At 47.8% G+C, this 13816-nt stretch overlaps 2 protein-coding genes across 3 annotated transcripts in view; one reads left to right on the forward strand and one right to left on the reverse strand.

Moving 5' to 3' along the window:
- The first annotated feature begins 124 nt into the window (after positions 1-124).
- On the forward strand, positions 125-8433 carry RPL3L (ribosomal protein L3 like). Of its 2 annotated transcripts, XM_033167542.1 has the most exons (10): positions 125-239; positions 737-927; positions 2084-2252; positions 3207-3342; positions 3468-3654; positions 4551-4711; positions 5503-5604; positions 5817-5912; positions 7121-7240; positions 8290-8433. In XM_033167542.1, exons 2-10 carry the CDS (start codon positions 888-890, stop codon positions 8344-8346), a joined length of 1068 nt encoding a protein of 355 aa, XP_033023433.1. In that variant the 5' UTR covers positions 125-239; positions 737-887; the 3' UTR covers positions 8347-8433. The 2 variants fall into 2 exon arrangements, with proteins under 2 accessions (XP_033023433.1, XP_033023434.1); XM_033167543.1 differs by lacking the exon at positions 737-927 and having other exon boundaries at positions 221-239.
- A 1765-nt stretch (positions 8434-10198) lies between these two features.
- The window catches only part of LOC117056594 (testis-expressed protein 2-like), a 29181-nt gene continuing 25563 nt past the window's right edge, over positions 10199-13816 (reverse strand). The window contains 4 exon segments of the mRNA XM_033167091.1: positions 10199-11084; positions 11087-11144; positions 12607-12727; positions 13075-13287. Coding sequence (XP_033022982.1) covers positions 11020-11084; positions 11087-11144; positions 12607-12727; positions 13075-13287 — 457 coding nt within the window. The 3' untranslated portion in view covers positions 10199-11019.

Here is a 13816-nt window from a genome sequence, read left to right on the forward strand (position 1 = left end):
CACATGGTGGTAAACTGAGACCCCTGATTCCAAGATGACCTTTCATCTCCATTCCAATTGCTGGTGGTGTCAAGCCCCTGTCAGCTTGCCCGGGTATGAAATGAATATAGCATCAGAATGAAGCCAGCTGCTAAAATGTCTTGGGGGCCGAGAAACATCTTTGGTATTAGGCAACCAAGTCACTTGCTGGTGGCCTCTTTCACTACTGCCGACCGGGACTGAGAAGACGTCTGATCATGGTCAGTACTGACTTGCTGTGGGCTAGGCCTGCCTTTGGGGTGGGTGCGTGATCTAGGAACAAGGAGCTGGGAGTTTTGTGATGGGGAGACACCATGTGATGGTTTTACAGTTTTAATTAACTTTTGTAAATGCATTCTGATGGCTGTACCCTGAGAAGCAGCATATAAGTATTTTGAATACATAAAACTCTCCAGCATTTCCCCAGAACACAATAAACTTTCTAATGGACCTATCCTAACACCAAGGATCACCCAGCCCCACTTCAATGCATTTCTGCAGCCTCACAGACCCACCTTTGCTGTGTTAATCAGTAGCTTGTATGCACTGAGGACCACAACTGTGCTGGACTGGGACCTGGGAGACCAGGAGTTCAAATCCCAAATCATCCCACTGGGATGTTCTTGGGAATCCCACTGGAAAGTTCTTGGTCAATGACCGTTATCTTTGTGGTGTGGGTGTGCTTTACTTTCACCCCTTTTTTCATCCCCCCCCCCAGTCCCACGTAAGTTTTCAGCTCCCAGGCATGGCCACCTGGGTTCCTCCCTCACAAGAGGAGCCACCGTCACCGTGGGAAGGTGAAGACGTGGCCCAAAGATGACCCCAGCAAACCAGTTCACCTGACGGCTTTCCTGGGCTACAAAGCTGGCATGACTCACATCCTCCGGGAACACTACAGGCCAGGGCTAAGTAAGTGGAAGGACTCATGGGAGGAGTCAACGCAAGGCTGGGGAAAAGGGCTGTAGCTCAGTGATGGAGCACAGAAAGGTCCCCAAAGGCATCTCCAGCTGAAGGGTCACAAAGAGGTGGCCTGGGAAAAATCTCTCTCTTCCTGAGGCCCTGGAGAGCTGCTGCCAGTCAGAGTAAGAACAGAGGGCTAGGATGGACCAATGTTTGTATAAAGCAGATTCCTGTGTTCAAATGCAGGCATCAGCCCCCAGCATGATTGAGCATCTGCTGATGGCCTTGGGGCTTAGAAGAAACTGTCACCAACTAGCCTGACCCAACTACTGCAAGCAGTCATTTACTCATCCACCAGGACACCCAATATGTATAAGAATAAGAATTTGGAAACCAAATCTGATCTGCAGCGGTCACCCACCATATTAATCAGTCCTATACAGCACTGTGAGGGACGCAGGTGGCACTGTGGGTTAAACCACAGAGCCTAGAGCTTGCCGATCAAAAGGTTGGCAGTTTGAATCCCCGTGACGGGGTGGGCTCCCGTTGCTCGGTCCCTGCTCCTGCCAACCTAGCAGTTCGAAAGCATGCCAAAGTGCAAGTAGATAAATAGTACCGCTCTGGTGGGAATGTAAATGGCATTTCCGTGTGCTGCTCTGGTTCGCCAGAAACAGCTTAGTCATGCTGGCCACATGACCCGCAAGCTGTACACCGGCTCCCTCGGCCAGTAAAGCGAGATGAACACCGCAACCCCACAGTTGCCTGCGACTGGACCTAATTGTCAGGGGTCCCTTTACCTTTACCTTTATACAACACTGTGAGGAAGGGTGTTGCATTTTGGGTAATTTAATATTGCTGGTGCTGATGGGAGTTGTTGTTCTGCACAGTGCTTTTTTTTAATAGAAAAATAAGCGTCAGTACTCACCATGAATTTTTACAGTTAAATGCCACACTTTTTAACATCAACAAAAAGAGGTGGCTGTACTGTGTACCCTTGAGTACCCTTTGGGGAAAAAAAACACTGTTCCTGCAGCATCCGGTGGGCCAAAGGTTCCCATTCCAGCAGAATACTGAGCTAGACGGACCAGCAATCTACCGGTAACTCTGCACCAAGCCGTTTCCTGTGATTCTAAGCCTGTTTCTTCTGTGTTCCTTTAATTTTCAGAGGTCTCAAAGAGGGAGGAGGTGGAAGCTGTCACCATCATAGAGACACCACCTTTGGTGGTCGTTGGACTGGTGGGCTACATCGAGACGCCCAGGGGGCTGAGGAATTTCAAGACCATCTTTGCAGAGCATATCAGTGATGAATGTAGAAGACGTTTCTACAAGAACTGGTGAGCGGTTTTCTGTGTGGCAGTCAGAGGGCATGGGCAGACAAAATGGTCCACAGGTGCCACATGGCAAATGTCCAATCAGCACATACGTGTGGAGGAAACATCTCTAACTGCTTGTTACAGACAGGGCTGGCCCTACCATTGGGCAGCGTGAGGTGTGTCATGAAAAGGCTTCCTCTTGTAAATGACTTAGAGCAGCATCTGCTGGCTGATGAGCTGTGCTAAGTTGGTTTCTTGTGCCTCCTTCAAAGGTGCCGGTAGTGGTCACCCCCCCCCAGGAGTTTTGGACTACAAATCCCATCAGACTCAGCATCATGTGGCTGTGCTGGCTAGGAGTAATGGGAGTTGTAGTCCAAAACACCTACGGGGCCCCAGGTTGCAGAGAGGCTGGGACTAAGCAGGCAGGTCGTTTTGCAAATTCCTTGGTGGAAATGTGCAGTAAGAACATAACATAAGAACATCAGAGGATCCTGCAGGATCAGGCCAATGGCCCATTTAGTCCAACACTCTGTTCTCACAGTGGCCAACCAGTTGCCCGTGGGAAAGCTGCAAGCAGGATTTGAACACAAGAGCACTCTTCCCTCCTGTGGTTTCCAACAAGTGACATTCAGAAGCATTGCTGCCTCCAACTGTGGCAGACCCTCAAAGTGTTCCTATTTTCCAGGGACGGTCCTGGATTTACAGAAGCTGTACTGGTTTCTGATTTGATCCCGGAATGTCCCACTTTCCCTTAGGACGTCCCTGTTTTCATTGAGGAAATGCTGAAAGGTATGGTAGGGATGTCCCTATTCCAAACACGGTCACAGCATAGATTTGTATAACAGCATTATGAAATAGGCAGCTTTATTTTCAGTTCATTTCCTAACGATCTCTAGCACTCTAGCATCTCTAAGTTGCCTTTTTCACACCCTAAACCCTGTGGCCGATGGTTCATGATGCGTCTCTCCTTTTCAGGCACAAGAGCAAGAAGAAAGCATTTACCAAGTACTGCAAGAAATGGCAGGATGAGGCCGGGAAGAAGCAGCTGGAGAAGGATTTTGCAGCCATGAAGAAGTACTGCAAGGTCATCCGTATCATCGTGCACACCCAGGTGAAGCCTTCCCATAATCCTTTGGGGCAGCCCTAGGGAAAACGTGCTTTGCAAAGCGGTGGCACTCTCTCTCTCTCTCTCTCTCTCTGTTGCATTGTGTTAACGCTGAGCTTCTTTGGCTGCAGATGAAGCTCCTGCCACTGAGGCAGAAGAAGGCTCACATCATGGAGATCCAGCTGAACGGGGGCACCGTGGCAGAGAAGGTGGACTGGGCTCACGAGAAGCTGGAGAAGCAAGTGCCCGTCAACACTGTCTTCTCCCAGAACGAGATGATTGACGTCATTGGTGTCACTAAGGGGCATGGGATGAAAGGTAGGAAGGAGGAGCAGTGGTGAGCCTTGGCATAGAGATGTTTTCTTTATTACTTTACTGATTTATTGGATTGATATCCCACCTTTTTCTCCCAGGAGCTTAAGGGGACATACATGGTTCTCCCCCACTTTCAATCCCCACAACAACCATGAGAGGCAGTTATTGACCTAAGGTCACCCAGGTCTTCACTGGTTTTGGACTACAGCTCCCATCAGCCCCAGCCTAATACGGCCTTGTTGATGGGAGCTGATGGGAATTGTAGTCCAAAACATTATGAGGGCACCAGGTTGGGGAAGGCTGGCATAGATTGTGACCAGATTGACTTTGGGAAGTTGCTATCATAGCCAGAAGAAAATGGTTGATTCCAGGAGTACCCAGGGTTTTGGGAAAACAAGTTTCTAGACCTCATTGCTGCTGAGAACATCTAGGCCTTTTTTCTGTTTCATGGCTTAGAGCACCTTCCCCCAGCCTGGTGCTGTGCAAAGGCTTTGGACTACCAGCCCTAGACATGGTGACGGGAGCTAATGTGAGTTGTAGCCCAAAAAGGAAGGGGCTGTAGCTTGGTGGTAGAACATTTGGTCTGAATGCAAAAGGTTCCAGGGTATCTCTCTGGTATCTCCAGCTAGGACTGGAAGAAACCCTGAAGAGCCTTTCATCAGTGTAGACAGCTGATGAACCAAAGGCTTGATCAGTATAAAGAAGCTTCCTATGTTTCTATTTCAATCAGCCCTTTATTCAAAACTAAGATGACTAGAATCTTGATTTATTTTTAAGGGGAAATAGCGTAGTTGAGGTAGGCTGAACTTTGCATGGATCCCTGGCATCTCTAGGTCTGTCTGAGAAAAACGCGGGGAGACTTAAACAACCTCTATAACAACATGACCTTTTTCATTTAGGTGTGACAAGTCGGTGGCATGCTAAGAAACTCCCGAGGAAAACTCACAAAGGACTGCGTAAGGTCGCATGCATTGGAGCCTGGCATCCTGCCCGGGTGGGCTACTCCATTGCCCGGGCTGGCCAGAAAGGCTACCATCACCGCACAGAACTTAACAAGAAGGTACAGTGCCTGTCTTCCTTCACCTTCCTTCCTTCCTGTTCTTTTTGCCTCGTTCACAATGGACTTGTCTGCTGGCAGTTGGCCCCAGGCTGAAGTCACCATTCCATACCCGCCCGCTCACCCAATCTCTTGGGAGTCTGGGAAATGCTGATGGCAATAGCTCCCTAGCACCTAAACTCTTTCTTTTGTTGTTAATTTCTTTTTTAAAAAGAAACAAAGACTAAAAATGTAAACCTAAAGTGTCACAGCCCGCCCTAGAAGGACAAAGATATAATGCAGATCCAAAGGGATTATAAAGTATTTACTCGTACAAAGATTCCAAGTAATAAAGATTTATAAAAATAAAAGTATTCTCCACCTGTGAGTTCCATCATTATTGAGAATAAAGATTCTATATAGTCTTAAAGGAGCCAGCTATTGGCATACATTGGTGGCGCCTATTTCAATAAGAAATAAAATCATGCCATATATGAATAAAACCCGGTCATTCAAGCTTTGCCCTTTAAATACTTTTGGTTTGTGACAAATCTTTTCAAGAAGGGCAATTTGCGAAACCCTTGAATGCCATAAATCGTATTAAGATTAAAGGTCTTCCAGGATTTGACAATGCAGTTCCAGGCTGCTGGTACTTTTCAAATTCCGTTCTGTTTCCATATACAGGTTCAAAAGTGCCAGGTGGAAAGATGGAGTAATAGTTTATTTTGGTTTTTTTTTTCTTTTTTAATATTAATTTGTTAACAACAACAACAACAGTGCAAACATAACTGAGCCTCATCTCTTCTTCACCTTAGGTTTACCGCATTGGGCGCGGGGTTCACATAGAAGATGGCAAAGTGGTGAAGAACAACGCCTCCACCAATTACGACACGACCGAGAAAACAATTACCCCGCTGGTAAAATAGAATCATAGAGTTGGAAGGGACCACGAGGGTCATTTAGTCCAACCCCCCTGCAATGCAGGAATCTTTTGACCAATGTGGGACTTGAACCTGTGACTCTGACAATGGTCCTTCCCCTTATGTACTTGTGCCCAGATTTGTGGTGGGCACTCTGTCGCTGGACCTAAGGCTTCCTGCTCTACATTAACTCACCTTTCTGCCCCCAGGGTGGATTCCCTAAGTACGGAGAAGTCAACAATGATTTCGTGATGGTGAAGGGTTGCGTGGTGGGCACCAAGAAGCGGGTGCTCACCCTCAGGAAGGTGAGGCCTGTATCAGAGACATGGACTGTGAGGGAGATGTGATCTCCTGTGAGGGTGGGTGGGGCCCAAAGGAGACTGGTTGGATTTGGACCCAAGCAATGAGCGGGTGGCCAGTTCATTTCCATGTCCAATTCAAGGCACTTGTGTTAGTGTTTAAAGCCCTAAATGACATAGGCCCCAAATATCTGAAAGACTGTCTCCTTCCCTACAGGCACACTCTCAGGTGTTAAGGTCAGCAGAAGGGGCCCTCTTGGTAGCTGCACCACCCTCAGGCATTTGGGGTGGCAGTAGTCCGAGAGAGAGCGATCTCTGGAGCAACCCCAAAGTTGTGCACCTTTGCTAGACAGTGTCTGTTGTATGCTCAATATACCTCTCTTGACACATCATATATCTGTCTTTGGGAGTCACCTTATTCCTGGGGCTTTAATTTGTTTAAAACTGTTTTTAATATTGAATATTAAATTGTCATAACCCACCTGGGACCTGATGGTGAAGGGTAGGAAATGAATTGAACTAATAATCAACAGTAGAACTAATAATGACACGAGAGGTGCTTTGTTCCTGAGGGAGCAGGGAAGTTGGGGCTACAGCTAAGCGTCCATTCTCTGAAGGGCTCTGGGAGCTGATGCGGGGACAATAACATCGACCTGCCTTACAGGAGTGTTGTGAGCACCACAAGAAGTTAAGAAACATGAAATACAATGAGCAGCCTTTGTAAACGCCTCTTAAGAAAGGCAGGAAATCATTCTTGTTCTTATGATTTAAGACTATTTATTATTGTTAATCTTGACCTAGCAAGGTTACCTTTCGACAGACCAGGGATTGACCTGTGCACGGGTTTTGCACCTTAATTGCTTGTCACCTGTGCAAACTAACATTGGGTTGAGGCAGCAGTTACAAGTTACCGGTCTCTGCAGCCACAGCGATTCTCCAGCAGTTCGACTTCACCCCTGGAGGTGCATTCCATTGTCTCTCGAGACAGACAAATGCCAACAAATGATGTAAGACCAATGTATGGAGGAACAGTCAAGGGGCTGCCTCACCCCCATATCTTCCACCTGAGGTGGTTGTCACACCTCGCCTAATGGTAGGGTTGTCCCCCATGTCACTCAGCTAAGTTGTCCATGTTCAACAAGTGATTCCCCACAGAAAACCCTGCCCCCTCACCCTTGCACTTTCATTTAATGGACACCTTTCCCTTCTTCCAGTCCCTTCTGGTCCATACAAGCAGGAAGGCCCTGGAACCCGTGGAGCTGAAATTCATTGACACAACCTCCAAGTTTGGTCATGGACACTTCCAGACGGCTCAAGAAAAGCGTGCTTTCATGGTGAGTCTTAGCCGCAAAACATGAAGCAGAGAAGAAAAAACCCTTTGAGAAGGATATGTGACCAAATATGATGGGGGAAGCAGCGCTGCCAACCAGTACTTGGATAAGGGTCCTAAAACTTCTTCCTACCTGGGGCATATCTAAGAAGCACAACCCCATTGTGCCATTTCTTTTCTCTGTCTGAAACTTATAGAATCATAGAACTGTAGTGTTGGAATGCAAGAATCACAGCTCCCCAACCTTCGGCTTGTGTCCACTGGGTTCTAGTATTATGCCGGGGGGGGGGGAGATATCTCCACACCATACAAAATTCTGCCATGTCCTAATTTCCTCCCCGCAACACTTAAGAAGCCCCCAATATTGTAGCCTTTCTGCATAGGGAAGTTGCTGTATCACCCCTGATAATTTTGATTAACCTTTCTTGTACCTTATCTAGCTGTGCAATATCCTCTTTGAGATTTACACATCGCCCAAGAACAGATTTTTTTTTAATCCAAAGTATCTTTTCCATTTCAATTCAGACAAAAAAAAAGTGAGAAATTTTAGGGAAAGCATTAGGTGCATGACCAGCCTTCCCCAATCTGGTGCCCTCCAGATGTTTTGGACTTCAACTCCCATCAGCCACAGCGCTGCATGGCTGTGCTGGATGAGGTTGGTAATTGTAGTTCAAAGCATCTGGAAGGCCACAGCTTGGGGAATGTGGCCAAATGCCAGCCAAAGATACTCCATTAGGTATTGTCCTGCTCTCTTTTGCACCTGAAGGATAGGAGTGATGAGATTTGTTAGTCCAGAACACCTGGAGAGGAGGCACCATGTTGCATACCCCTGCTAGCCACATTTGTTGGAAATGAAGGGCAGTTTTGCATCAGTCAGGAAAACAGGCTGCCCTGCAACATCTCCAGTACCTCTCATTCCCCGTAGAGACAAAACAGCAAAAAGAACAGAAAGGTACAAAAGTCCCCTTTTGCCCCTGATGCAAATTATTGCCTTTTGTCTTGCAAGCATAGTTTTTAAGATTCTATGGCCATTTTTGTCTGCTTCCGTTCCAGGGCCCACAGAAGAAGCACCTGGTGAAGGGGAAGGTAGAAACCCAGGAGGAATTGTGAAAAGGGCTTCTCCTAAGTTGTTTCCGGACTCCAGTCCAACTTTGTCTCTGCTTTGAATAGTTGCAAACATGAATACGCTGAAACAAACTGGTGCTTAGTGTTATGTTCTCAAAAAGGTATATGCCCCCCACATCTGTCTCAAAAGTCTTTCAGGGCCATGCATTTATAGCATCATGGACTTAGAATCATAGAATCGTAGAGTTGTAGAGTTGGAATAGACCCAGAGGGTCATCTAATCCAACTCCCTGCAATGCAGAAATCTCAACTAAAGCATCCATGACAGACGACTATCCAACCTTTGCTTCAAAACCTCTAAGGAAGAAGAGTCCACCACCTGAGGAAGTCCATTCCATTGTTGTACAGCTTTTACCATCAGAACGAGCAGCTCTGCCTCTTTGGGTACTTTGACAGAGACCAAATGCAAGAGACACAAGGAATAACAAAAGCAAACACCCCCCCAGGGATCGATGCAAACCTTTATTTCCCTTCACCTTCCCCGCCATTTCTAGTTGCCTCTGGCTCGCATGTCATCCGTTTGTAAAGCCCTTTGATTAGATGCGACCATTTCATTGCCGTGAATTTCCAAAGCTATTGCTCTGTTAAAATGTTTTATTGCATGGGAAACGGAAACAGTACCTCTAAAACCTACTTCATGCTGCCGGGTGAACTGTCACGGCTGGCTCGTCTTCCTTTGCATTGCTAAATGTCCCTGATGTGAAATCTCCTGGGACATGACATGGGTTTAGAGCATCTTTCCTAAACCTGGTTCCCTTAGGCTGCTTTGGACTGCAACTCTTATCAGCTCCCACCAATTTAGCCATGCTGGCTGGGGCTGATGGGGATTGTAGTCCATAGTGGCTATGCTAGCTGGGGTTGATGGGAACTGTAGTCCAACATTGTGGGAGGGTACTAGGAAGGTTGGTTTAGAGTAGGCTTCCTCAATCTCGGCCCTCCAGATGTTTTGAGACTACAATTCCCATCATCCCTGACCACTGCTAGCTAGGGATCATGGGAGTTGTAGGCCAAAAACATCTGGAGGGCCGAGGTTGAGGAAGCCTGGTTTAGAGGCAGGGTTGCAAAGGTGGGCTGGGGTGCTCTAGACAGGCAAAGGGTTTATATAACTATTGAGAAAGTAGAGCCATCTCTCCCTTCTGCCTCACTTGCAGCACAGCATGGAAAGGTTTCAGGAATTAACACAATATGCTTCTCTTTCTAACATAGGCAGTCCATATCTTTAGCACTCAGATAACAGGGCTAAGCCTCCAGAAGCCACGCTTGCCTTGTTCCTCCGCTCGTGGTTCCTTGGTTGCCTCTTTTGATAGTCTCTAATCTCACAGCAGTAAATAGCACACCTCCAAGAAGGACATTGTGGAGGTTTGAAAACCTCCTCCCCACTCCCACCAAAGACTGTCATGAAATTGGCCACAGCCTCCAGCCCTGGAGTGTCCCAGCTGCAGAGTCCACATGCTCAGGCATCCTAAGTATTAGTCTAGATGCATTTGTGAGTGTGTTTGTAAATCCCTGTGGTCAGCAGCACCAGCTCCCTCTCTTCGCAATCAGCCACCAGCCGTGGAAGGGGATGGATGGTGCTGTTCTGGATCACAATTGGGGCATAGCCGGGGTGAGGGGAGGTTGATCCTTTCCCCCACATTGTTTTCCTGCCAAAAAAACCTCAGAATTTGTGATTTGAATTTTAAAAAGCCATGTAATTAATGACATAAATTGTGCTGTCAATATGTTATTCCACCCCATTCACTGAGGGTGCCTTAGGAGACCTATTCCCTGCCCGGAGCTGCAATTCTCAACAGCTTTAACAAACTAAAGTTCCCAGGATTCCCTTCTATTTTTTGGGGGGGGAGCCTTGACTGTTAAAGTGGTGATACATTCTCGCTTGGTCTCAACCTGCACTCCACACTTTCCTCATCAATTTGGAGGCTTGAAATCCCTTAAACCTCCCCTCATCAGGAGAAGGGAGAGTTTTCACAGAGTAGAGTTGTGTGATGTTCTTCACATGTTCCTTGCATGCCTTCCCAGGGAAATACAAACACTTCTACTGTTAACTCTCTCAGTTTCCTTTCCTCTGGCCTGTGAGTAGCAAGGAGGTCAGAGAGATGATTCACTCAGAGGCTCGATGTTCAGATTTTGGGATTTCTCTCCCCACCATTGCAAACCTGGGTGGAAATAGGAGGATTTCAGACTGCTTACAGAAAGAGCCCTTTCTTTCCTTGTCATCCCCTCCTTTCTTTGGCCTCTTCAGTTTTAATGACTGTTCTGACATTTAAAAGATGCTTAACATGGCTGTTATTTGCAAAGACAGGACCTAGGTGGAAGTGGGCTTAGAATCTCCCCTACTTTTTTTTTCCTCTTTGAAAAGCTAATGACCGCACTACAGAAATTCTTCCTTGCACTGGTAGGAATCTGGTGCTTGTTAAGGGAGAATCTTGGAGTATCTCCTCCTCATTGAGAAATGTATCCTGTGAAATATCCGAGGATGGATGGGGGAACCTCTTTTGCTGGAGAGAAGCCCCTGAACGACAAGCTGAAGAGATGAGCCAACGGAGATGAGACCAAGCAGTATGGCTCAAGGGTGATGCTGGGTTCACAGGCCCTGATAATCCTGGAGGACCCCATCAAGCATCTTGAGCCAGCCAAACCCACCAGTGGGCAGTTCCTTCAAAATTTTGCTGCACCCTCTCCTGGGAATTCCTTCTGGAGTCCTTCTGTAGGCAGCTGGGATTCCAACCAGAATGCATGAGGGGTAAGATGAGATCGTCCATATTTGGCATCACTAAAATTTTCTAAGGGGTTGAAGGGATGGGAGGGAGAGAAAAGAAATCAGGTTAGAAACATGCCACCAGTTTTCTGCAAGCAAAAATGCCTCTAGAAGGCTTGGTGCATCCAAGGGGTCTCTATAATGGAGGTGGTCTGCTGAGAACTGTGCTCTCTATGGGCCCCTCCAGAGTCTGTTTATTGAGCATTCTCTTGATATACTTCCACAAAGCTAACACTGAGGTTTGATGAGATCCAGACTTATTGAGCACTGCTTCTCATTTGCTTTTGGGATGTTTATATGTCTTCTCATTAGATCATCCGCCCGTTCCCATGCTCTCCAGTTGCATTTCTCTGCCACTTTCAAAACCACAAGAAGTATGTCTGTTTGCTTTTAAAGTGGGTTCGTTGCACTTTGATCCACTTTCAATGTAGAAGCCTAGAGCTCCAGTATGTGCTTCAAACCCTCCTGCGAGGCGGTAACAGTCTGGAGGCAAACAATGGTGGAAATGCGCTTAGGAGGAAACTCATGGATGCGTCCTGAACAGGGCAGCTCCATCTCCTCTCTCTAATGGGGTGCCATAGCTTAGTTCACCTCTTGATGTCATTACACCAAGGATGGGCAGCCTTCAGGTTTGCAAGCTCTGCTTTGCTGTGGTGTTTTTTTTACTGGAACCCCAGGACACACCAGCCAGGTGCACAGAGTGGCTGGGTGGACACTGTATTCTCAGAATTAAGGAACAATGTGCCTCTGAATGCTCAGCTCATAAGTTTTCAGTGCCAGAACAGAGTTTGCACTCTTTGTGCAAAACCCACTTCTGGTTCCACTACCACCACCAACATCTACCCCCAGCAGGCTTTTTTCATCACATGGCAGATTCAACAGGAAGGCTCCATTCAGGGGAACTGTAAAAGCCCACTGATAAGAGAACACCTGTGTTGCATGCAGAAGTCCCCAGGTTCAATCCCTGCAGCACCTTCAGGTAGTGCTGGGAATATGCCCTGCATAAAACACTTGAAAGTCCCTGCCAGTCAGTGTAAAGAATACTAGGCTAGAAGGACCGATGGTCTGACTTGGACGAAGGCTGTTTTCTATGCCCCAAGGACTGTAGCTCAGTGGTAGAGAATCTTGTTTCCACACAGCACGTCCCACTGGCATCTTTGGGTAGGGCTGGGAGGGACTCCTTGTCTGAGACCCTGGAGAGCTGCTGCCTGTCAGTGTAGACAATACTGAGCTAGATGGACCACTGGTGTGACTCAGTACAAGGCGGCTTCCTGTGCTTACAGCTGTTTTAGTAAATAGCCTTGGCCAGAGCTATCCTTCAGCAATCTGTCTCATCACTTTCAGAAAAGTTGGCTAACCAAGTGGCCATCATGATTCTATAAACCAAATCTTGTGGTAACGAATGACTTAAGTTATTAGACTCCATTCCTTGCTTTGAGCCCAGCTGGCCTATTTCAGGAACCTGGCCTATTTCCAGAGACAGGTACCTGGAATTCATGCTGAAGCTTCTTCTCGATCCATTCCGTGACATGGATGAAGGTGACCTCTCGTTCCCCCAGCTTTGGGCGGACCTTCAGATCCAGCTGTGGTGGAGTCCGGAAGCTGTACCTGGAGCAGGGAGGCAGAAAAGACTCATGTAGACTCTCCTTTTCCCTCTGCAACCATTGCAATGAGCCCATCCTTACATTCTTGCGTGCCCCCGCCCCGCCAGTGATTATTTTTTGCTGAGAGATGAAGCACTGAAGTAGCCTGGAATATATGCAGCCCAGTTCTGCAACACATCTTGTGGACTTCTCTGGGCTACCCGGACTGCCATTGTTTGAGAGCCTGCTCTGCTGAGCTAGATGGACAAGGGTTTTCTCCCTTGACTTCCCTTTGCCCCAGTCTGGTCACACAGTACAGGCCCCAGCAAACCCTTTGAGGCTTGTTCCCCTCTCTGCCTTCTAGCTCCCTACCAGATTCGGTCAGTTGGGGGCGGTGGGATGTTCACAGCCAGTGTGCCTGTCAGCTCTTGGACCTCCACCGTCAAGAGCAAGGGGGTGTTGGAGACCTCCTCTATCTTCTTCTTAATAAACTCATTCTCGGTGGCCTTCTGGAAGTACTTGGACTTGGCAATCTTGTCCACAAAGCGCAGGATCTTCCGGCTGGTACTGTTTCCGCTGACGGGGCTGAGAGAAAACAAAGTCTGGGTCAGCCTTGGCCCCGAAACATAGAGTCTTGGGCAGGGGATATATCCCAAGTCAAGGAACATTGAGCATGTGACCCTCAAGTTGCTGAAAGTGGCAATTTGGTCAGTGTAGAATTGAGTTGTTTGTTTATTGCTTATTACATTAATATCCTGCCTTTCTTCCAAGAAGCTCAAGGTGGGGTCAGAGGCACCAGCTTGCGAGGGCGATGGGGGGCGGGCACCGCATGTGTGGCATCATGCGTCTGACACCGCATGTCATGCGTCATGACACCGCATCATGCGTCATGACAGCTGGGCACCGCATGTGTGGCATCATTGATGCTCATGACATTGATGCGCATGATGTCAGGATATTGGGAGGAGGTGGGTGGGTGTGGCAGCCACGCAGCTTCAATGGCAGGTGGCTTCTCCTTCGCCTCCTCCTGGTGCCACCACTGGCAGGAGGCTGCATCAACCCTCCTCCTCCTCCATGGCAACAGGAGGAGAAGGAGCCGGCCACTGGAGCACAA

This window comes from Lacerta agilis, chromosome 13, assembly GCF_009819535.1.
Source record: "Lacerta agilis isolate rLacAgi1 chromosome 13, rLacAgi1.pri, whole genome shotgun sequence".
NCBI lineage: Eukaryota > Metazoa > Chordata > Lepidosauria > Squamata > Lacertidae > Lacerta > Lacerta agilis.

What these genes read in the sequence shown, in the direction of transcription:
- RPL3L (XM_033167542.1), top strand. Translation starts at nt 888, where the DNA reads ATGACTCACATCCTCCGGGAACACTACAGGCCAGGGCTAA. An exon ending in GTATCATCGTGCACACCCAG is followed by an intron (nt 3,343 to 3,467) that starts GTGAAGCCTTCC and finishes CTTTGGCTGCAG; the next exon opens with ATGAAGCTCCTGCCACTGAG. An exon ending in AGAAAACAATTACCCCGCTG is followed by an intron (nt 5,605 to 5,816) that starts GTAAAATAGAAT and finishes TTCTGCCCCCAG; the next exon opens with GGTGGATTCCCTAAGTACGG.